General features: G+C 33.0%; 1 protein-coding gene and 1 long non-coding RNA gene across 3 annotated transcripts; both read right to left on the bottom strand.

Moving 5' to 3' along the window:
- Positions 1 to 1,142: 1,142 nt before the first annotated feature.
- Positions 1,143 to 4,736, bottom strand: LOC140055287 (uncharacterized). Of its 2 annotated transcripts, XR_011846654.1 has the most exons (4): positions 4,446 to 4,736; positions 2,058 to 2,190; positions 1,593 to 1,716; positions 1,143 to 1,402 (listed from the first exon to the last, which is right to left on the bottom strand). It is a non-coding gene; the product is annotated as an uncharacterized lncRNA (long non-coding RNA). The 2 variants fall into 2 exon arrangements; XR_011846653.1 differs by lacking the exon at positions 4,446 to 4,736 and having other exon boundaries at positions 1,151 to 1,402; positions 2,058 to 2,620.
- Positions 4,737 to 12,165: 7,429 nt separating this feature from the next.
- LOC140040920 (uncharacterized) lies at positions 12,166 to 22,624 on the bottom strand. The gene is made up of 4 exons (XM_072087201.1): positions 20,944 to 22,624; positions 16,195 to 16,513; positions 15,795 to 15,903; positions 12,166 to 12,294 (listed from the first exon to the last, which is right to left on the bottom strand). Exons 1-4 carry the CDS (start codon positions 22,622 to 22,624, stop codon positions 12,166 to 12,168), a joined length of 2,238 nt encoding a protein of 745 aa, XP_071943302.1.
- Between the last annotated feature and the right edge of the window lie 451 nt (positions 22,625 to 23,075).

The following is a 23,075-nucleotide window of genomic DNA, read 5'->3' as shown; positions in this document are numbered from 1 at the left end:
TCGATATTTTTGTTGAATAGGCCATTTTAATTGCACATAAAAGTTATTCACTTTGACCTCAATTTGGATTGAAAAAAATAATTTTTTACACGGGAAAATCGCAATTTAATGCAAAAATTAACCAACCGGAAGCTATTTGTCTGGAAGACAAATGTGTTCCGGTTTAATTTAACCCTTGACCTGAGTTAGCTCATAAATATTCATATTGTATGGATACATTGTGTGGATGATGACGCTTTCCAAATCAACAGCCAACAACGATAGCAATGCCATGCGTGCGAGAGAGTCGAGTAGTGATGCGAGACGAATCTTGAAGAAAACACGGAAACTATAGCTAGCTGAATGCTAAGTTAGAATTACAGTTGGTAACTTTGATGTTGAATCTTATTCATTTAGGTGAGTTTTTGTTTCGCTAACAGGAGAGGCCTAGCTAGGCCTAGGCCCGAATTTGCTGCTACTGTACTATACCTACTAGTCTACTACTAGGCCTAGTACTGACAGTCTCGAGTAGCCTAACTGCTGCCTACTTCTGTCTCTAGAAGTAGTGTGTGTAGTAGGCCTAGGCAGTACACTGCTAGCTAGGGCTACAGTAGACCACCACCAGAAGGGATGTATTTTTGTTTTAATCATGATGAATTGGTTTAATTTTTAAAGATTTTAACTATCTATTCGGCAGTGAAAATTAAAAAAAAAGAAAATCTAAATAGGCCTATTGTTTTGGATGTTTTACTGATGCAATATTTTAAAAATATTTTCTGTATCAAATGCAATAGGTTCAAATTAACATTCCGCAAATAAACATTTTATGCAGATATTTTGACACAAATTTCTTTTTTTTTTTTAGGTTGATTGATTGAACAATAAGAGCAAGTAGTGAGAAACATAAAATGTATCGTACAGTGGCAACATTCACAATTTATTGAAACGTTTCTTACTATTAAAATGACACTTTGTAATGGATGTGAGCGATCTTAGAAGACTATAGCTGTCGTAATTACTGCCATAATCAACACATTGATAATTAGTAGACAAATTGACACAAAAAACAATACAGGAATTCAATAAGATACTGTATATATATATTTTATTAACTCCTTTTGCACTGTAATATTTACAGTAAAATTATGAAGTGTAAGTAAATTTGAAGAATTTATCCTGTGTACTGTTTTAGTAGTTTTTTTTTATTTATTGAATGTTATGTTTACAAAATAATATACTGTACTGTACATATAATACAAAAAAAAAATTATACAATATTTTCCAAGCTGGACAAGAACATATTGGCCGAATGCAGCAGGAGAGTCAGAAATATTTTTCCTGCAATATCCAATCATATTCCAATACCGAGTCTATCATTGTTGTCTTTGGGTGACCTCTGTTGCAGTCTTCATCAGCTCAACGTCTTAAAAAAAAGTAAAAGCAAAGTATGAAAATCTGGAAAAAATAGATCATGCATATTTAGTGCAAAATTGGGCTAGTGAAATTGCTTACTTTGACATAGTCAAATAAGTATACTACCTTTCTATGGTAATTAAAACACATTACTTATAATGTTATAACTTATAAAAATAGAAAATAAATATTTGACTTACTACAGTACAGAGAACATTTGTTTGTGTTGTAAAATGGCTAAGCTGGCTTTTCCCCTCTGTCTACTTGTACAGTGCTGCATGCTGGAAGGTTCTCAATTTCAGGCTTGTATTGCAACCATTTTCCCTGAAAAATGTTTGTTTTATTTTTATCATAAAAATTAGCTTCAACTGTAAATATATATGGTACAGCAAGCTGGCTGTATTTTCGGAATGTAGCTAAGATTGATGGCATATAGCCTAGGCCAGTCTATGAAGAGTACAATGCCTAGCTGGGCATCTTCTGCAGGGACCCGATTGTCACAGTCTGCTTGCTACTAGCCTAGTAATATGCAGCAGCATGTATTAATTATTCTAGGCCTAGCCCTGAACTGAAAAAATCCCATGCTAAGTTAATTAATTTACCTTCCAGTTATTATTGCGTTATATATATTATTATATTTAAAATAACCGTCTAGGCCTACATACCGACAAATTAACAGCTCAGCTTTACATATTTATACGATCAGCCATCCCATCCCAGGGAAACCCACAGTCGCGTCGATCTCTGGTGGTGTTGTTGTACCATACAACGTGCATCGTCCATTGTTAGATCAGATCTCTGCTGTGTGGATGCTCATTAACATTTCATGCATATGTATGAGTTAGCTCTACCGGCCTAATTTCTGAGCCGATGAGTTCGAAAAAATGGTAAATTTATTTTGATTTTTTTATAAGCGAAATCAATATTTTTTTCGGATTTTTTTTCGGTGGAAGTGAATAACTTTATGTTAACTACAAAACGGTCTATTCAAAATTTGATTTTTTTCATCTTTATTTTTCATTTTTTGGGGGACAATACATCTTTAAAATTTTGAACGGGATTTACGCCTCATGCACCATTTTAAAATGTAGTTCGCTCAATTACCATGCACAATACGTTTGTAAACTATGTTTTATCGATTTCAATGTAGATTTAGCTATAATTTAATACCAAAATCCATAATATTTTTCCATAAACGGTGAATCAAAATTGGATTTTTTTCACAAAAATTGACTTTTCGTTACGAAAAACCTATTTATAGAAGACGATTTTCGTATCAAATTAAAGCTTATTTAAAGCCTGATAACATACAACAAAAATTAATCCGCTAGCTCCAATGGTAATCGTGCGATCGTGTTTTGAAAACTGATGGGGATTTTCCGATGAGGTTTTCAACGCGCGGAAATCGGCTCGACGGGATTTTAGAACCGTTTTAAAATCGCATTTTCTCGGCAACTAATTCATTAATTTTAATTATAAACACACTTATACATAGATTAAAACAAGTACTTTCAAACAATATAAATTTTGTAAGTATTAATTAAGATTGAATACGATTTATTTAACATCAAAGTCATACTACTTTTTCGAATTTCGTCAATATTTCAAAAGTGATACCCCTCTGTGCGCTTTCATTGGGATACCTATTATTAGAGTTTAACATACAGTATAGTGTCGGAATTGTATGTTTTTTCGTAAGTCGTATCTTAAGCAAACGCAAGTTATTAAAATCACTGACATGATTTTGGTTTACGGATGGAGTAACCGATATTGAACAAATATACCAAGTTTGAAATATTTTTAAATTCCAGAAGTATTTTTTCTCGATGTTTTTGTATGTGACTATTTCCCTGTGCTCCCGTTGGTGCCAAATTGGGTCCACTTGAGCACAGTGTATTGAAATACGAAAAGATATTATAATTTAGTGACTTTTTTCTATTTTATATCACTGTGTGCTCACTGGCGCGCGCGCCAAATTGGGTCCACGTGAGCACAGTGTATTAACATACGAAAATATATTAAAATTCAGTGACTTATTTCTATTTTATATCACTGTGCTCCACTGGCGCCAAATTAGGTCCACTTGAGCACAGTGTATTAACATACGAAAAGATATTAACATTCAGTGACTTATTTCTATTTTATATCACTGTGCTCCACTGGCTCCAAATTGGGTTCACTTGAGCACAGTGTATTAACATACGAAAAGATATTAAAATTCAGTGACTTATTTCTATTTTATATCACTGTGCTCCACTGGCTCCAAATTGGGTTCACTTGAGCACAGTGTATTAACATACGAAAAGATATTAAAATTCAGTGACTTTTTTTCTATTTTATATCACTGTGCTCCACTGGCTCCAAATTGGGTCCACTTGAGCACAGTGTATTAACATACGAAAAGATATTAAAATTCAGTGATTATTTTTATTTTATATAATTGTGCTCCCATGGCTCCAAATTGGGTCCACTTGAGCACAGTGTTATTAACATACGAAAAGATATTAAAATTCAGTGACTTATTTCTATTTTATATCACTGTGCTCTTCACTGGCGCCAAATTGTGTCCACTTGAGCACAGTGTATTTACATACGAAAAGATATTAAAATTAGTGACTTATTTCTATTTTATATCACTGTGCTCCACCGGTGCTAAATTTGGTCCACTGGAGCAGTTACCGTAGTACTATTTCTAATTCGGAAGTAAATAAAGGCATAAATGGCGCTCCGTAGAAGTAGAGAATGCTCGATCGTCGAAATGACGCTCTGAATATACCTCGAAACTGCGAAGGTCGAGCGGTGCAGCGACCGAATACGTAACACCACGGCCGATTTGAATTGCGACCTAACTGTACAGTAGCACTGATCGGTTATCATGTTACTACTATACTAGCGAAATTCTAGCTGCTAGGTAGTAAATTAATTACTTAACCATTGAGTAATATCACTCCATGAAATAACATGCCTAGGAGGCCTATACCTAGAAATAATGTATAGTAACTAGCATAGCTACCTTAACTTAAATATTCATCAATCATTAGTATTGTAAGTACATTATCTTTACAGTGAAATCAAACACTATCTTTGGTGAAATCAACCCGTTGAAATGTGTATGTCACATGTGTCTCTACTATTCTCCTCACACCACGTGTCGTGTGGCGTGGTGTGTGTCCTCAACCAAATATATACGGGGCGCCGTTTGGGACATTGCTAATTTTGTCGAAATATTACAATTTTGTCTACACATAATTAATTTTGTCAATACAAAATTCATTTTGTCAACACAAAATTCATTTTGTATTGACAAAATTCATTTTGTATTGACAAAATTCATTTTTTGTTGAAAAAATTTATTCTGTGTGGACAAAATTCATTTTGTCTCGACAAAATTAATTCTGTGTAAACAAAATTCATTCTGTGTAGACAAAATTAATTCTGTGTTGACAAAATTAATTCTGTGTTGACAAAATTAATTCTGTGTAGACAAAATTCATTCTGTAACGACAAAATTCATTTTGTGGCGACAAAATTCATTCTGTAACGACAAAATTAATTTTGTGTAGACAAAATTAATTCTGTGTGGACAAAATTAATTCTGTGTAGACAAAATTTATTCTGTGTGGACAAAATTAATTCTGTGTGGACAAAATTAATTCTGTGTGGACAAAATTAATTCTGTGTAGACAAAATTCATTCTGTGTAGACAAAATGAATTTTGTTGCAACAAAATTCATTTTGTCGAGACAAAATAAATTTTGTTAGCCGAGCCTACTCAAGCGTGGGACAAAACGTTTTTTAAAACATTTTGTCCCACGCTTGAGTAGGCTCCGTTTTAATATTTAAATTAGAAGGCGGAGTTTAAACGTGAAAAGGGCAAGACAGGGTGAAGCTATCTTTGACATTTGTTATTGGTTAAGTTATTATGGCTGAGCATGCCTCCGTCTCTATTGCTATCATATTAATCTATTTTATAATATCAGGGAACCCCTGAAAATATCAGATATGATCAGTATTCATACTTTGACAATTTAATATCTACGTCGTCAGTAATTATTATTATAATGTATTCTATATTAAAAAATCGGAAAATGGTTTTCATTAGAGCCCTGCTTATTACTTAAGTAAAATTGTAGTAATGGGGCTATTTAATATTTTGTCGTTTAAAATATTGTTTATTAATCTTATAAAATGTATATACTTTATTTTAAAATTAAAGATGTATTGTCTCCCAAAATCATGAAAAATAAAGAATAGGCCATTATGCAGTTTTAATGAAGTTGTTCACTTCCATAAGAAAAAAGAACGGGGAAAAAAATTATTTCAACTATAAAAAGACAAAATAAACAGTTAAATTATCCAAAAACTCATTGGCTTCCAGACAATTTGACAATTTTTTGCTTTAAATTTTTTCAGGTAAATAATTTTTTTTCAGACCCAATTTTTTGTGAAAGTGAATAACTATTATGTGACATTAAAATAACATATTCAACAAAAAGATTAAAAAAAACATTTTTTTCAGGGGACAATATATCTTTAAGACAATAATAATCATTGCAGAAATAATGATGCTGAAAGCTGTCCGTTATTTGAAAAAAAAAACATTTAAAGAACTGACTACAAAAGATTGCTCACGTTAGTTTTGTTTTATGGGCAATCAGTCCTGAACCTAGCCAACGTAGGCTACCTGGCCGCGTAATTTTTTTTTCCAGGACGAACGTGGGCAGAAATCATGAATAATTCATGATTAATTATGACATAATAGGGAACATTATAGAGGGCGCTGTATAAGAATGCAGAGAGATTAAATAATTAGTGTAAACAACGTTTGCCAACCGACCAGACCTTAGAATTGGCACTTTCATGAAAAAGAATCACATAACAAGTAACAAATACATTTTTAAATTGATGATTTTACAGACGTTTTTCTCGCACACAAAATGACTAGCCTACACTACACTGGTAGGCCTACCCCATGTTCAATGTTTTTGTTTCTATGGAACGTCAAAAGAGCAAAAATTATATAGAGGGCTGAAAACTCTGTGGAGCGAGTCCATCTACAGTGTGTGGATGGAACAATGTAAAATTAAAATTGTAATGATAATAGTATAATCATGCAAGTACGAAGAAATAAATACTGGCAAATAAATTTTAACTTAAAAATCATGATAAGTTTTTTTGTTTCGTTTTCTTTCTGTTTTTATACTTGTATTATTATTGTTGCTCTTTTGGCGCTCCATAGAAACAAAAACATTGAGCTTGGGGGAGCTCGAGGAGTTACATTACAGTATACAAAGAAACACGTCTGTAAAATCATCAATTTAAAGGATTTATTTATTTGTTATTATGTGTTTCTCCTTCTGAAAGTACTTATAAGTCCTAATTTTAAAGTGTGGTATTCAGGATAAAGTTAGTAAACAAATTTGGAGTCAAAATACAAGAAAGGCAGGTGCGTAAGAAAAACATCCTAAATATATACCAACAAACAACCCGTCAAGTTTGTTTGTTGTAAAGAAAAAATATACATTTACTCAACGGGCGAAAATAATGTGAGTTTATCTGTGTTTTGCGGTAGTATTAAATTATATTTATGGTAATAAATAAAACCTCTGTGTTTAAAATTATGTATGGATAAACAAAAATTGTTTTTAAGCTGTAGTATATCTTAGAATTTGTAATCTTAGGTCTTGGGTCTTAGCTTTCGTGATCTTAGGTCTTAGGGGGTCTTAGCTTTCGTGGTCTGAGGTTTCGTGACACCCACCCCAGACAGTGTAATAATGACCTTTCCAGACCGAAAACCATTCTGGTTTGAGTTGACTGAGGGTCTGGGCTTCTCCAAGATTACGCAAGTTGTCTAGGACCTCTTCAGGTAAAGCTTCAATAATGGGGCTATTCGATTCGATTCGAACATTCGATGTATATCAACACCCCAGACAGTGTAATAATGACCTTTCCAGACCGAAAACCATTCTGCCCGAAATTACAATACTTTCTTGATACAACTCCATATTTTATTAGTGGAAAATGCATTTTTATTTAACATCAATCTTATCAAGCCAGGCAAAGACTGAATACGTACATTAAAAGTACAAAGAACAATGTAAACCTATAAACAATTATTTGCAATTAGCAATAATAAATAAAATCAATCATGGAGAAGGTGGAAAGATTATATACACTGTCATGGGAATGGATACTTGAGTGGCGCCATATGTCAGTTGTGTGAACACCCACATAACTATTTGGTCAAAGTTGAATTATATCTTTCGAGGGTGTAAATATATAATAATATGCAACCGAGAGTAAAATTAATAGTTAAACGTAAATTTGAAATTAAATTTAACTTTTTAACGACAATTTGCAATATCATAATCTATGGCGTACCAAACTGTCATTTATTTAGGCAACTAAAATATCTTAGTTTTTAATAGATGTAGTTATAGTTTACAATATAGATCTTAGGTTCCAATAGAGATATATCCCTGTTATAACCAAGATATCGTTTCAATAAAGATATCTCTATTATTCCAATTAGAGACAATATGTCTTAAGAGATATATCATAGTTTTGTTCCCTTGAGTTAGGCCTATTAGCAATTTAGTATTCCTATCAAATTAACTTGGTAGGCCTATATATAGACGACGCAATTCCCATAAGAATAAATAGGCCTATACTAACTATTATATTAAAATAAATGTATTAACTAAAATCATTTCATTACTACTCAACTTATCAGATGTTATCGTAAATAGTGTTGTCATTTTCTTTATCAATATTATCGGTATCGATATAAATCTTCAACCATCTTTAATATTTATTACCAAAATTGGTAGGCATATAGGGCTACCCGGGAGGGCTACGTGTTCCGTTTTGCTGAATCGGAATTAATTTTAAGTATACAATAATATTGTTATACGTCAGTATAAACTGTACTTATACTCGACGCAAAGTATTCAAGTTCACCGGTGTAGAGGAGGTCGTAAAATGATATTCGTGAGCTGTTTGATCGTAGGCCTATAACTGTCAATCTTCGAGTTTCCAATAACAACCCCGCCTTCTAATTTAAATGTTAAAACGTTTTGTCCCACGCTTGAGTAGGCTCGGCTAACAAAATTTATTTTTGTCGCGACAAAATAAATTTTGTCGCAACAAAATGAATTTTGTCTACACAGAATGAATTTTGTCTACACAGAATGAATTTTGTCTACACAGAATAAATTTTGTCTACACAGAATACATTTTGTCGCCACAAAATGAATTTTGTCCACACAGAATTAATTTTGTCTACACAGAATTAATTTTGTCCACACAGAATTAATTTTGTCTACACAAAATGAATTTTGTCGTTACAGAATGAATTTTGTCGCCACAAAATGAATTTTGTCGTTACAGAATGAATTTTGTCTACACAGAATTAATTTTGTCAACACAGAATTAATTTTGTCTACACAGAATGAATTTTGTTTACACAGAATTAATTTTGTCGAGACAAAATGACAAAATGAATTTTGTCAAGACAAAATGAATTTTGTCAAGACAAAATGAATTTTGTCAAGACAAAATTAATTTTGTCCACACAGAATAAATTTTGTCAACATAAAATGAATTTTGTCAATACAAAATAAATTTTGTGTTGACAAAATGAATTTTGTATTGACAAAATTAATTATGTGTAGACAAAATTGTAATATTTCGACAAAATTAGCATTGTCCCATACGGCGCCCCGTAAATATAGGCCTATTTTATCTTGCAAACATGATAGTAGAGAGGCCAAATACACAAAAGTCCTCTATAAAAAGTTTGGGGGGAATTTTTTGTTAATAGCAGGCAACTATGTTGAGTGTATCTTTTGTGGGGTGACAAAAACGATAGGGGTGGATGCCATCTTCAGTTTTGGGTTTTAAGGTCAGTTTATGTGGTCAAGAGGTCAAACAAGGTCAAAATATAGGATTTTTTTTTATTCACGGAAAATCATCTACATCATCAGAGCTATCCAAAAAGGTATATCTGAAGATCAACTGATGCTTCATATTATAGTAATTATGAGATAAACATTTAATTTTACACATAAAAACATAGGAAATTAAATATAAAAGTGTCATTTTCTCAAAATGTTGTTTTCACATATTTCTATAAAGTACACACAGTTTTTTAATAGGCTTTTCCCAGTCTGTTGTAAATTTGTCTTTTTCATGTTGTCCACCAGTCATCGTTTTGATTTTTGTCGGAAAAATAGGTCAAGTGTTATATGTATGAAACGCCATATGTGCCAAAAGATTGGTCTTTTACTACAATATTAATATTACCTATAATAATGTAATACAGTAATATTTAGAAATTTGTTTTTAGAAAAATTATTAATATTACCTATAATAATGTAATAATATTTAGAAATTTGTTTTTAGAAAAATTTCGAAAACAGAGACCCCCTATATGACCTAATGTCGAGATGTTTTTGTTTGGGTCAGAGACCCCCTATAATGTAAATATTTAAACATTTTTTTCATTATTTCAATGATACAAAGTTTTTATTGAAGTTTCGAGAAATCTCGAAAGAGAAACCTGGGTATCGAGTCTTTGTTTTCAAAAACCCTAACTATTAGACTTTATCAAGGTTGGAAGGAGTGGTAATTGGGGACTTCTTCTTGAGGCCTTCGCATCTATGCTATCATGGCTGACGGTGATAACAAATATAAAACTCCTTAAGTAATTAAGAAGTCCTTTATACACATGGATGGATAAAGACGGTTTTAACGTTATTTACAAACATTACGTTACGTACTGTGTCCAGGTATGAAATCCATTTATCCAAAAAGACATAAACGCACTTGAAGAGGACAACGTCATGCAACAAATCAAATTCCAGCTATCCATTCTTATTCATGAAGATCGTTTAAAGTTTCTTGGCCTAACAACCCTGTATGACAGACGAATTCATGGTGACTTGATTGAAAATTTTCAAAATATTTTGAGCGTGCAGCCAAGGAAGACTTCCTTCAAATGAGATGCAATCTAAGCAGAAATACACGAGGACATCAGCTTAGACTTTTTAAACCTAAATTTCACAAAGGACTGATAGGAGATCCACTTTTTCACAATTAGTAATTATATATTTTAATAGTTTGCCAACCAAAGTCGTCATTTCTGAAACCACCAACACATTTAAAATCCGATTGGATTCGTTGTAGAAATGAGGTTAAAAGGGTAAACAAATTTATCTATCTAAATTATCAGAACCAATATTCTAAACACTGAGTGGATGATTGATCAATTCAAAATAGAATCATTGGTATAACAAGAAACGCTGTAATTCATTGATAGGTTCTGCATGACATGGTCAGACTGATCACGAATCACAGATAATACACAATATTCTTTCGAACTGACAGATGGTAAGGAAGATCTTTTATTTAAAGTAACAACTTATTGAAAGAAAAAAAAACAGTAGAACTTAGAACTTCATGAGCCACTGAGAAAGCATTGCTCTAAACCTTTGCGGATTTCTATAAGGCAACTGTTTCGATAAAGTATATAAAAACTGACAGAAAATCTGCTGATCAACCATTAGAGTATGATCATAGCCCAATTTTAATATCTTTAACCAAATATGACTTCACATATCTTGATGGATGGCGTTGAAATACCCACAGATGTTCCAGAAGAAAACTTACAGTAAAAACATGATGGTCATGCACTATAGGATGCAGTAAACATGGCTGTAAACATTTGGTGACTATGCAAGTATTTATGCAAGTTACCTAGATATTTCGTCATTTTGTTGTATTTGATCATTACATTGGAAAGGGGTGGATATAAGCAGTGACACGATTGAAAGGATAGTCCCAATGTACTAATCTGTACTTCCGTATGTGTTTTGGGCCACACTCATCGGTTTGGAGGAGAACAAATATCACAAAGTTTTTAGACATTCTTTATGTCAATAACAAAGAGCTTGCAATTATACATGAAAGTTGATGTTAATTAATGATATGCACTTTGTAACAGTAGCCTTCAAAAGTATGGACGATGTCTGGTATAGTGAACAATAAAGTGGTTGAAAACCTATTAAGAATAATCTAACCAGCTTCCATGCCTGCCATTACAGGTTGCAGCACATCATTATTTGCTGGTTATGAGAAGAGGTCATACTGGAAATCATTTGTAACGCATCCACTCCTTGTAAATGGAATTGATTAAGATTAAAACTTTCCACGTACAGTGTACACTAAAGTTTAATATTGCCAAATATATGGTACTCTTAAGCAGATAACTGTATAATAACAGACTACCCTTTGGTGCTACCTCCATCTAGACTCAGTGACCATATACCATTAACACTAGTAATATATATTTCCCTTAAATATGAAGTATTTCACTTCACTCAATAAATATTTAAGTACCTGTATTTCTACTTCGGGAACTTACACTTAAAATTAAAAAAACTCACCTATGGTCAATACAGACATCATAGAACCTAAACATACGAGCCAACTATCAGGCAGAGATCAGTATGTGGCCTAAATGAATCGGGTCGTTTGGAAGCCCCTAACCCAGTTGTCAGTTTGGAACTTGTTACCGTTACCCAGATGGCGAGTAGGCATTATATATCAGTGCTTGAAGAAATACCCACCTCATACAGAGCGTTACCTCTTTCCATCCCAGAAACATTTCGAATATTGGCATGTGCCCATGCCGCCCATTACTCCCAACCCACAAACCCTCTGTGACCGTTTTTAAATGAAATTTAAGACATTCCAGTAGGCCTCCAATTTCGGTTATTTTGATACTTTAGGACTCATCCTCTCCATTCCTTGAACACCTTCCAGGAGTGACTCAAAAAGTTCAAAATCTTCCCAGTACAATTCTGGTCTTTTTGACACCACACTATAACCATCAGCCCCAGGCTATTATGAAAATTATATTTATTTCAATTATTAATACCGATAATTAACAGGTCTGTGCTCTATTTGACCTAATGACCTTGAAAATGACCTTTAAACTTGTAAGTTGAAAAATTGATGAACTTCACCATCTACAGCAATATGTCAATAATGATCCAATAATGGTTACATTTCTTTTAATTAGCTTATATGTTGTTGAAAACAGCTTAAACCTCTATTTTACCATATTTGACCTTATAACATTAAAAATGACCTTTGACCTGAAATTTGAGAGCGGCATCCACCCCTATCTTTTTTGTCATCCCATAAGGGATATATTCCACATGGTTGCCTGCTATTAACAGAAAATGCCCCCCATGATGAAAAAGCTCACATTGGCCGCCCTACTATGAGGCGTCAATGGAATTAATCAACGTCAACCGAATACTACTAGTAGTTTAGATTTAAATGAAATTATAGTAAGATTCAAAGAGTTTCTTCATTTGAATAATTTATTCTGTTCATAATAATTTTTGTTTTGTAGGAGCCTATATAGGCCTACTGTATATTATTTCTAAAAGTTTACTAGAATGCAAGGAAAAATAGAAAAGTGCTCGGAGACCAGGACCAGGACTAGGCCTACTTATATCAACTTACTGAAGACCGACCAAGTTGGTGATCCGTCTCAATTCATTGTCACTAGCCGTCAGCCATCGGAAAAACATTTCTTCTATGTTACTGTATAGCCTAATTATTTAAAAAAAAATCTATTTTAGGCCTCATTCTTTTTTCAATTATAGGCCTACGCCTTTTATTGTTTTAAATTAAGAAATTTTATAAAAATGTCTTTAGGCCTATTTATGAAAATGTTATTTCTTAAGGTTTAATGCAAGCTTGCAAATGAAAATAACAATTTCTACTGAGTGATCAGTGATGAATATTGTAACTTTAAATTTAAGTAGCAAATAAAGAATAACTTTGCCTTTGCATCATATACCAAATTAAATATAATTAAAATAGCAATAACGACATAACTTAAGTGTGCCTGTGTTGTCTTTTGTGTAATATTATTTTAACACATTTAGCTATCGTAAAGAAAAATCGGTGCGATTAGTAAAGGCAAACAGAGAATGGTATAGGACATTTTCAATTTATTGTAGTAGAGGGTTAATAAGCGTTACAGCCACAAAATTAGAACAATAAATAATAAAAACCAAAGCTATATACAATAGAACGAAAATGAATCATTTTGTGTGGTTAAGTCCAACACTTCACAACAACATAACTTAACAAATACAGTACGGTACATAACATACCAGTATTGAAATTGTGTGCGATTTCATACAGTACACACTGTACGGTAAGAACTTGTACTGTTTTGTGATTGGCCAAAACTACTGTTGCTCAAAAATGGGCAAACATAACAAAAAAGAAGCAGATATTAAAGAAAACGATTTGAAATAGTAATACAACGTACAGTATTCACATTGTATGATAAAATTGACACTTATTAAAAGCATGTAGCTATAGCTTCAGATGACCGCAATAATAATAAATAAATATTAAACCCGTTTAAAATGTAATTATTGTAAAATAACATTATTCGTTTAAAACCTATGTCATAACATCAACCTAAAAATGATGTAACATTCATAGATGTTCTTTCCTACAAGAAATCAATCAAGGCCAATCAAATTAAAACTTATTTAAACAAGGCCAACAGCCATAAGTCGCGTGCTGAAACGCATAGTGATACCGGACCGACAGACAGACAGACCGACAGACAGACCGACCGACATAGTGAACTATAGAGTCGCGTCCACGCGACTAAAAATATTTAAACCATAGACACAATCAACAAAATATAAATACGAATAAGTTAGACTGCAGTTACGTAAAAACAAGCATAGTGAACTCTTTTCTCTTAGGAAGCTTAGAATATTAAATGACACACCAGCCCGTATATAATAACTTAGAACAACTTAGAAATGTAATGCCTTAGAAAAGCGATACATCAAAACAGTTCAAAAAGTACAGGAAAGCGATAAAACGCATAGTGATACCGGACCGACAGACAGACCGACCGACCGACAGACCGACCAACCGACCGACATAGTGAACTATAGAGTCGCGTCCACGCGAAAAGGCGATACATCAAAACAGTTCAAAAAGTACAGGAAAGCGATAAAACGCATAGTGATACCGGACCGACAGACAGACAGACAGACCGACAGATAGACGGACCGACCGACATAGTGAACTATACTGACCGAAATTACTGAACATGTTTAAAAATGTTGAAATGTTTAAAAACATTTATATTTTTTTAATTTACACGTGCGTAGCCTGTCACTTTTGACGTGCTCGTATAACGTAATTTCGAGTTGAAAAGTAAGTCAAGAAAACAGAAATCGGGCAAAAAGAGTGCGCAATAACATTTAACGCGCAGTGCGCGCGCAAAAATCTGCGCACTCATGGCAATTTTATAAACGCTAAAAATTGCCTGAAACTGAAACTGAAATTATTTCATCGAAAATAAATTTTGAAAATTTTAAGCGCGCGTACGCATGCGTTACATGCGTTACGCACGTAATTATATTGCCATATGATGATTTATGCCCTGAAATTTATGAGTACCAAATTTTATTTAATTGTCATTAATGGTTGTTAAGATATGATTACAAACGTGATTTCGTTAAATCGTGCGTAGACCGCGTAATTTTTTATTGCGCACCGTGAAAACATAACCACATCGATTCCTGGCCATAAGGAATATTCTGTGAAAAATTGACTTAGCTAGATTAAACTGATATCAAGATAAGGTCAGAAAGCGATAAAACGCATAGTGATACCGGACCGACAGACAGACAGACCGACAGACAGACAGACCAACCGACCGACATAGTGAACTATAGAGTCGCGTCCACGCGACTAAAAAATAACGCTCAATTTCTTCTATTATTCTAAAATGCACTGGTATCTTAATATTATTCGCTGTAAAATTAAAAATAGAAACATTACACATTGTGTACACAATGTTCGTCTCTCCTGTGTGTATTCTCACATGTTATTTAAAATGTATGCAAGTTATAAATGTTACCATACGATGTCTCTTCTGTGCGTAAGTTAAACATATCATTGCAATTGGATTTGATAATATAATCCTCCCATTCATTCCCTATTGTGTGTCTTTCCAAATGCATTTGGAAGCACCTTTTATCTTGATATTTCACTCCACAATATTCGCATTTATACCGTGGCTCTCCATGTGTTTTCAAATGTGATTTTAATCCTTCATTTGTTTTAAATGTCTTCCCACATTGTTCACATTCATATGGTCTCTCTTTTCTGTGAATTCTCAAATGTTTTTTTAATATTCCATTAGAGGCACATTTCCTCCCACATTGTTCACATTCATATGGTAAGTTTCCTGTGTGTAATTTCAAATGTGAGTTTAAAGACCCATTAGACTTAAATTTCTTTGTACAAAATATACATTCATATGGCGTCTCTTCTGTATGTACTCTAAAATGATCTTTCAAATTTGCATTAGCTTTGAATTTCTTACCACATTGTTCACATTCAAATGGCGTCTCTCCCGTGTGAGATCTAACGTGTACTTTTAATTCTCCACTTTGTTTAAATTTTCTTCCACAATGTTCACATTCATATGGTGTTTCTCCTGTGTGTACTCTCAAATGTTTATTCAAATTCTGACTGCAGCTAAATTTCTTCCTACAATGTTCACATTCATATGGTGTTTCTCCTGTGTGAATTCTGAAATGTTTTTTGAAATTAGCATTCTGTTTAAATTTTTTTCCACAATGTTCACATTCATATGGTGTCTCGCTTGTGTGTATTTTCAAATGTTTATTTAAAACATCAATTTTGTTAAATTGCATTCCACAATGTTCACATTCATACGAAGTTTCTTCATCGGTGCATATTCCTAAATTCTCATTTTCTTTATTCCCAAAATTTTCAAATGAAGTTTCTTCGGTGGTGTGTATTTCCAAATTCTCAATTTCTTTTTGTTTTTGATCATGTAGTTGAAAATGCTCGTAGTCTTTTAACTCTTTAAAATGCACATGTATTCCTAAATGTTCCTTCAAATCACTTAACTCAAATTTATCTCCACAGTGTTCACATTTGTACTTCATGTTGGTTTTCCTCTTTTTTACTTGATCAATTAGTTTTTGTTTATCAATAAAGTCAAATTTCAATCGTCGTTCTCCACATATATCTAAATAAAAATTTGAAAGAAAAAGAATATAAAAAGAATGGAAATAATAAACCCTGTATTTTTCAGTACACGTACTGGTACACGTGGATCAAAGTGGAAAAGTTCCCATTAGTATATTTAACCAGGGAGATGTAACAACATCCACCAGTCGCCTGAGGTAAAGCTGTGCAGAAAGAATCGAAGAACGGACGCAGTGGGTAACTTTTCACGTCATGGATCCAGAAGGAAGGGGAATCCCCACACCACTCAATTTTAATGTAAAATATTGGACACTTCACTTCATTTTACAACTGTTATATCCTGCCTTCTGTTTCCGCTTTTATTTAAAAATTGGAATAATTTATATTTAAACTGAAAATGTATAGGGAATCGGAAAACCTGTTTTTAGTCGCGTGGAAGCGACTCTATAGTTCACTATGTCGGTCGGTCGGTCTGTCTGTCTGTCTGTCTGTCGGTCTGTCGGTCTGTCTGTCTGTCGGTCCGGTATCACTATGCGTTTTATCGCTTTATGACCTTATCTTGATATCAGTTTAATTTAGCTAAATCAATTTTTCACAGAATATTCCTTATGGCCAGGAATCGATGTGGTTATGATTTCACGGTGCGCAATAAAAAATTACGCGGTCTACGCACGATTTAACGAAATCACGTTTGTAATCATATCTTAACAACCATGAATCACAATTAAATAAAATTTGGTACTCATAAATTTCAGGGCATAAATCATCATATGGCAATACAATTACGTGCGTAGCGCATGTAACGCATGCGTACGCGCGCCTAAAATTTTCAAAATTTATTTTCGATGAAATAAGAGTACGTTTCAGGCAATTTTAAGCGTTTACAAAATTGCCATGAGTGCGCAGATTTTTGCGCGCGCACTGCGCGTTAAATGTTATTGCGCACTCTTTTTGCCCGATTTCTGTTTTCTTGACTTACTTTTCAACTCGAAATTACGTTATACGAGCACGTCAAAAGTGACAGGCTACGCACGTGTAAATTAAAAAAATATAAATGTTTTTAAACATTTCAACATTTTTAAACATGTTCAGTAATTTCGGTCAGTATAGTTCACTATGTCGGTCGGTCCGTCTGTCTGTCGGTCTGTCTGTCTGTCGGTCTGTCTGTCTGTCGGTCTGTTTGTCTGTCGGTCCGGTATCACTATGCATTGTAGCACGCGACTTAATGGCTGTTGGCCTTGTTAATCTATACAGTACTGTAGTTCTCGTATCGTCGTAAGATACATGGTCCAAATACATACATGTAACATTATACACCGTGATTGCCTCAATTGAAAGAAATAGTGAATACATCTAAAATATTTAAATGTGTACGAATCATAAAAAAACTCCTCTTTTCCTTTGCTAATACACAGTCCCTCAATTCAGTACCTCAATGTTTATGCTGCTAATAGTATTTAGAATGTTGAACACAAGTAAACTTTTCAAAAAGTAAGGAGAAAAAGAAAACAACAGAAATGGGTGTAGAGTATAGACAATTTAGGCAAACACAACAATTCGTAAAAACTTGGAAGGGCAACAATTAATGTATAAAAGTTTAAACTTAGTTGTGGCAACCCTACCTACCTACCTACCTACCTAATTATCGTCTCTCATCAGTCGTCCACTTGCTGCCTATTAATGGAATGGGAAAAGAAGTCTTCAGCAAGACCGGCAGGACACGTAATTGGCTGAGACTGTATATGCAAATGAGATTATTTTACTAATTGATTGTAATGCACCCACCGGGACAATAACATAAAACAATTGTTAGAGTGGCGTGGCGATGAAATTGGGGTGGACTTGATTGAACACTACAATAGAAATTGCATAATACAGTAGGATACACGCCTTTATAATACTTTTGAAATTCTACATTTTCAAAAAAATATTTGTGTATAATTGTAAAGGTTGTGTTAATTGACTATTATATATTAAGTCAATTTGTTTTGAAACAGAACAATATAACTTTTAAATTATCATCTGATCTGTTTTAATTGAACACTTACCCTCAATAAAAAGTAAGGCATATTCAGCTGAAAGTGGTAAAAAGCAAATTATGTATTTTTAATACGAATTACTATAGAATATATAAATTATGTCATAGCAATAACATAGATGATGAATATCACTTTCTGTTAATTTGTCCATTCTAAATAAGTTACGTCATGAGTTATTAACAGTTTCGTTTTATAATTTCCCTTCTGAAAGTAATTTCATTATTTTAATGTCTTCCAGAATATCACTTTAATGGGAAATATGTCTAAATACATTTTTTTGTGCATTAAAAAAAGAAATATTTCTTTCTGCATCTAATTTTTGTAAATAATATAATAATATGTACTTCGGGCCTCTGGCCAATGTGCTGTATAAATGACCAGAAGTCTAGAGGAGAAGAAGTATTACAATTTGTTTCAGTAATTCAAATAACTACAAATAAACTTACACATTGTTCATTTGACTAAAGTGAGGCATATTCAGCTGAAAGTGGTAAATAGCAAATTATATATTTTTAATACGAATTACTGTATTACAATTTGTTTCAGTAATTCAAATAACTACAAATAAACTTACACATTGTTCATTTGACCATCATGCTTTCCTTTTAGAAAGTCTAAATTAAAACAACACTAGATTAGTATTTGTAGCAGACAACGATACTTATATTTCAATTTGTGTTATTTGAATTAAAGGAAATCATATATTTAGTTCTAATATTATCTGAATAAAAGGGACAAACGAAAGTATTCATCATAATTTGCATACTCTTTTATTACTATTAATACGATTCCATCTTCCGTTCATGTAAAAGATTTAGCACCATTAATATCCAACAGAAGAAACAAATAATAGAAAATAGACACACACACAAGTACTGTTTTTACTTTAAGCGTGGTTCCCACTAGCGACGCAACGCAAGGACGTAACGCAACGCAAGTGAATTGACCAATCACAAGCGATGGCTTATTCGCTTGTGATTGCTAACTGTCTATAACTTCGCTTGTCATTGGTTAAAACGCTTGCGTTGCGTTTACGTCCTTGCGTTACGTTCTAGTGGGAACCAAGCTTTAGTGGTTGACTTTTGATACGTTACCAATTGTTATAATAATTTTAAAAGGTAGGCTACAGTGTTCGAATGTACGCTGAACGTTTTGCAATTATGTTGAAAAAATTAGATATTATTCCGCTTTTCATGAACGTACGAATACATTTTCAAACGTTTTCTCCAACCTCCGTAGTAAAACAGGAATTGAAGTTTTTAGTCGCGTGCAGCGCGACTTTACAACTCACTATGTCGGTCCGTCGGTTGGTCGGTCGGTTGGTCAAAAACACTAACTTGAGCACGCGACTGCAGCCATCTATATGGCCTTGTTTTAAATTGAAACAAAAAGACAAAAACAAATAATCAAAAAAACGAAAGATTTAATGTCAAACATGTTTAACTTCAACCATCATCTGTACCCTGTAATAATGACGCTAATTGTTTATAAACGAAAAAAAAAGACATATGTCTGCACAAATTAATTAATTGTTTAAAGGTATATTTTGAATCTGAAAAAAATAATTTTGTTAAATGTTTTGTTTAATATGCCATTTTAATGTTACATAATAGTTATTCACTTCACTATTCACCACAAATTGGATCTGAAAAAAAATATTAACGTAAAAAAAACTGTAAACTAAAGCAGACAATTGTCAAATTGTCTGGAAGACAATGTGTTTTTGATTGATTTTAACCGGTTTGGGGGACAATACATCTTTACAGTATTAGTAACTTATAGTTTAAACATTATCTAACCAATGAATTCCTCTAAATATATTTACAGTAAAATTAAGGATCAGGTCAAAGGTTATACTACTGAACGGATGAGGTTATTTGAGATAGTCACTGCAATAAACATTACACTCTCTTCTCGATCCATCCTACAAGTAGGCCTAAGTGTAGTTACGGCAGAAGGATAAACTTTATATGGCCCCCTAGTAAACTTGATATTGTTAAATTAATAGTATAATGTAATTGTCATTCTGGTTAAATTCGATCCCACAATGTTCCCATCTCATATGGTGTTTCTCCTGTGTGTAGGCCTATGCCTATTAATTGTTCCATTTCATATGGTATCTGTGTTCTGTGTATTAAATGTTCCATTCCATATGATGTGTCTCCTGTATGTCCAAATTCATATGGTATCTCTCCTTTATATTCCATTTCATATGGTGTCTCTCCTTTATGTTCCATTTCATATGGTATATCTCCTTTATATTCCATTTCATATGGTATATCTCCTTTATTTTCCATTTCATATGGTGTCTCTCCTTTATGTTCCATTTCATATGGTATATCTCCTTTATGTTCCATTTCATATGGTGTATCTCCTTTATGTTCCATTTCATATGGTATATCTCCTTTATGTTTTATTTCATGTGGTGTACTATTTTCTTTATGTTCCATTCCATATGGTGTCTTCTCTTTATGTTTCTTTCCATATGGTGTCTCTCTTTTATGTTCCATTCCATATGGTGTCTCTTCTTTCCAATCCATTTCATATGGTGTCTCCTTCTTGTATGTTATAAAATTAGTTATACATTTCTGTTCACATTCATAAGACGGTATTTCCTTTTTTATGTGTATTCTCAAATGCGATTTTAAATATTCAATAGTTTCGAATTTTATTCCACAATGTTCACATTTAGATTCTGTCTCTCTCTTGTGTGTTATAAAATTATTTATACATTTTTGTTCACATCCATAAGATCCAGATGGTGTCGCTCTGAGTATTTTCAACGGTGATTTTACATTTACATTACCTTTGTTCTGTTCCAAATTATGAGATGGTGGCGCTATTGTATTGTGAATTCTCAAATGTATTCCCAATTGATTTCCTCCTTTAAATTTCATCCCACAATGTTCACATTCATAAGGTGTTTCTCCTGTGTGTATTCTCAAGTGTTTTTTGAAGGTCTCCCGATATTGGAATTTCTTACCACAATGTTCACATTCAAATGGTTTCTCTCCAGTGTGAATTCTCAAATGCAACTTTAAATTTTTATTGCCTCTAAATTTCTTTCCACAATGCTCACATCCATATGGTCTCTCTCCTGTGTGTAGCATCACATGTTTTTTCCATTGTCCTTTATCGTTAAATTTCTTCCCACAATATTCACATTCAAATGGTTTCTCTCCAGTGTGAATTTTTAAATGTAATTTTAAATTTCTATTACCTCTAAATTTCTTTCCACAATGCTCACATTCATATGGTCTCTCTCCTGTGTGTAGCATCACATGTTTTCTCCAGTTGTCTTTATTGTTAATTTTCTTCCCACAATATTCACATTCATATAGTTGCTCTCCTGTGTGTAACCGTGTGTGTACTATTAAATATTTTTTTGAGCTAAATTTCTTTGAACAATATTTACATTCAAATGGTTTTTCTCCACTATGTACTCTCAGATGTTTTTTTAAAGAACCACTAGCTCCGAATTTCTTCCCACATTGTTCACATTCATATGGTTTTTCTCCTGTGTGAATTCTGACATGAACTTTCATTTCCCCGCTTTGTGCAAATTTCTTCCCACAATGTTCACATTCATATGGTGTTTCTCCTGTGTGTACTCTCAAATGTTTTTTCAAATTCTGACTGCAGCTAAATTTCTTTCCACAATGTTCACATTCATATGGTTTCTCTCCTGTGTGTACTCTCAAATGTTTATTCAAATTCCCCCTTTCTTTAAATTTCTTCCTACAATGTTCACATTCATATGGTGTTTCTCCTGTGTGAATTCTCAAATGTTTTTTGAAATTCGCATTCTGTTTAAATCTTTTATTACATTGTTCACATTCATATGGTTTCTCTTCTCTGTGTATTTGCAAATGTTGTTTCAAATCTTCTTTTTGTTCAAATTGCTTCTCACAGTGTTCACATTTATATGAAGTTTCTATGGCAGTGTTTATTTCAAAATTCTCACCTTCTTTCTCATAGGGTGTCTCATCTTGTGGTTCAACATCGTTTGTGTTTTCACATTTTAACTCTTTAAAACGGACATGTATTCCTAAATGCTCCTTCAAATCACTTAACTCAAATTTATCTCCACAGTGTTCACATTTGAACTCCATGCTGATGTTCAATAAAAAATCTTTTTTTAATGATTTTTAAAAGTTAATGTTGCTGTTGAGTTCGTCCTAATTGCGATGACATTTCTTCATAATTATAGGCCTACTGTAAATTTAAAAAATCCAATAAATATAAATAAAATGTACCTAAGGTACAGCGTGGCATGTACTGTACTGAATAAGGGAGTAGTAAAGTAGGCAATAACATTGAATAAACATGCACTGTTCAACAAAAAACTTGTGGGTTTGGATCGATCGATTACTTTAGGCTTGAAGGAGCCTAGTACCGGCTTTTTTAAATGTTTTTTTTTACCTTTTTTTATCATGATTGTTTTTAATATTGTACGACTACGGTTTCAGCCATTGGCTGTTTGTGTTATTTGAATAAAGATATACCGATAAATATATATATAAAAGATCGTAAAGTATGGAAGAATTAAAGTAATAAATGTAT

This window comes from Antedon mediterranea, chromosome 1 (genome assembly GCF_964355755.1).
Source record: "Antedon mediterranea chromosome 1, ecAntMedi1.1, whole genome shotgun sequence".
NCBI classification, from domain to species: Eukaryota; Metazoa; Echinodermata; class Crinoidea; order Comatulida; family Antedonidae; genus Antedon; species Antedon mediterranea.
Note: the sequence above shows the minus strand (reverse complement) of the source record. Positions and strands in the feature narration are given on the sequence as shown.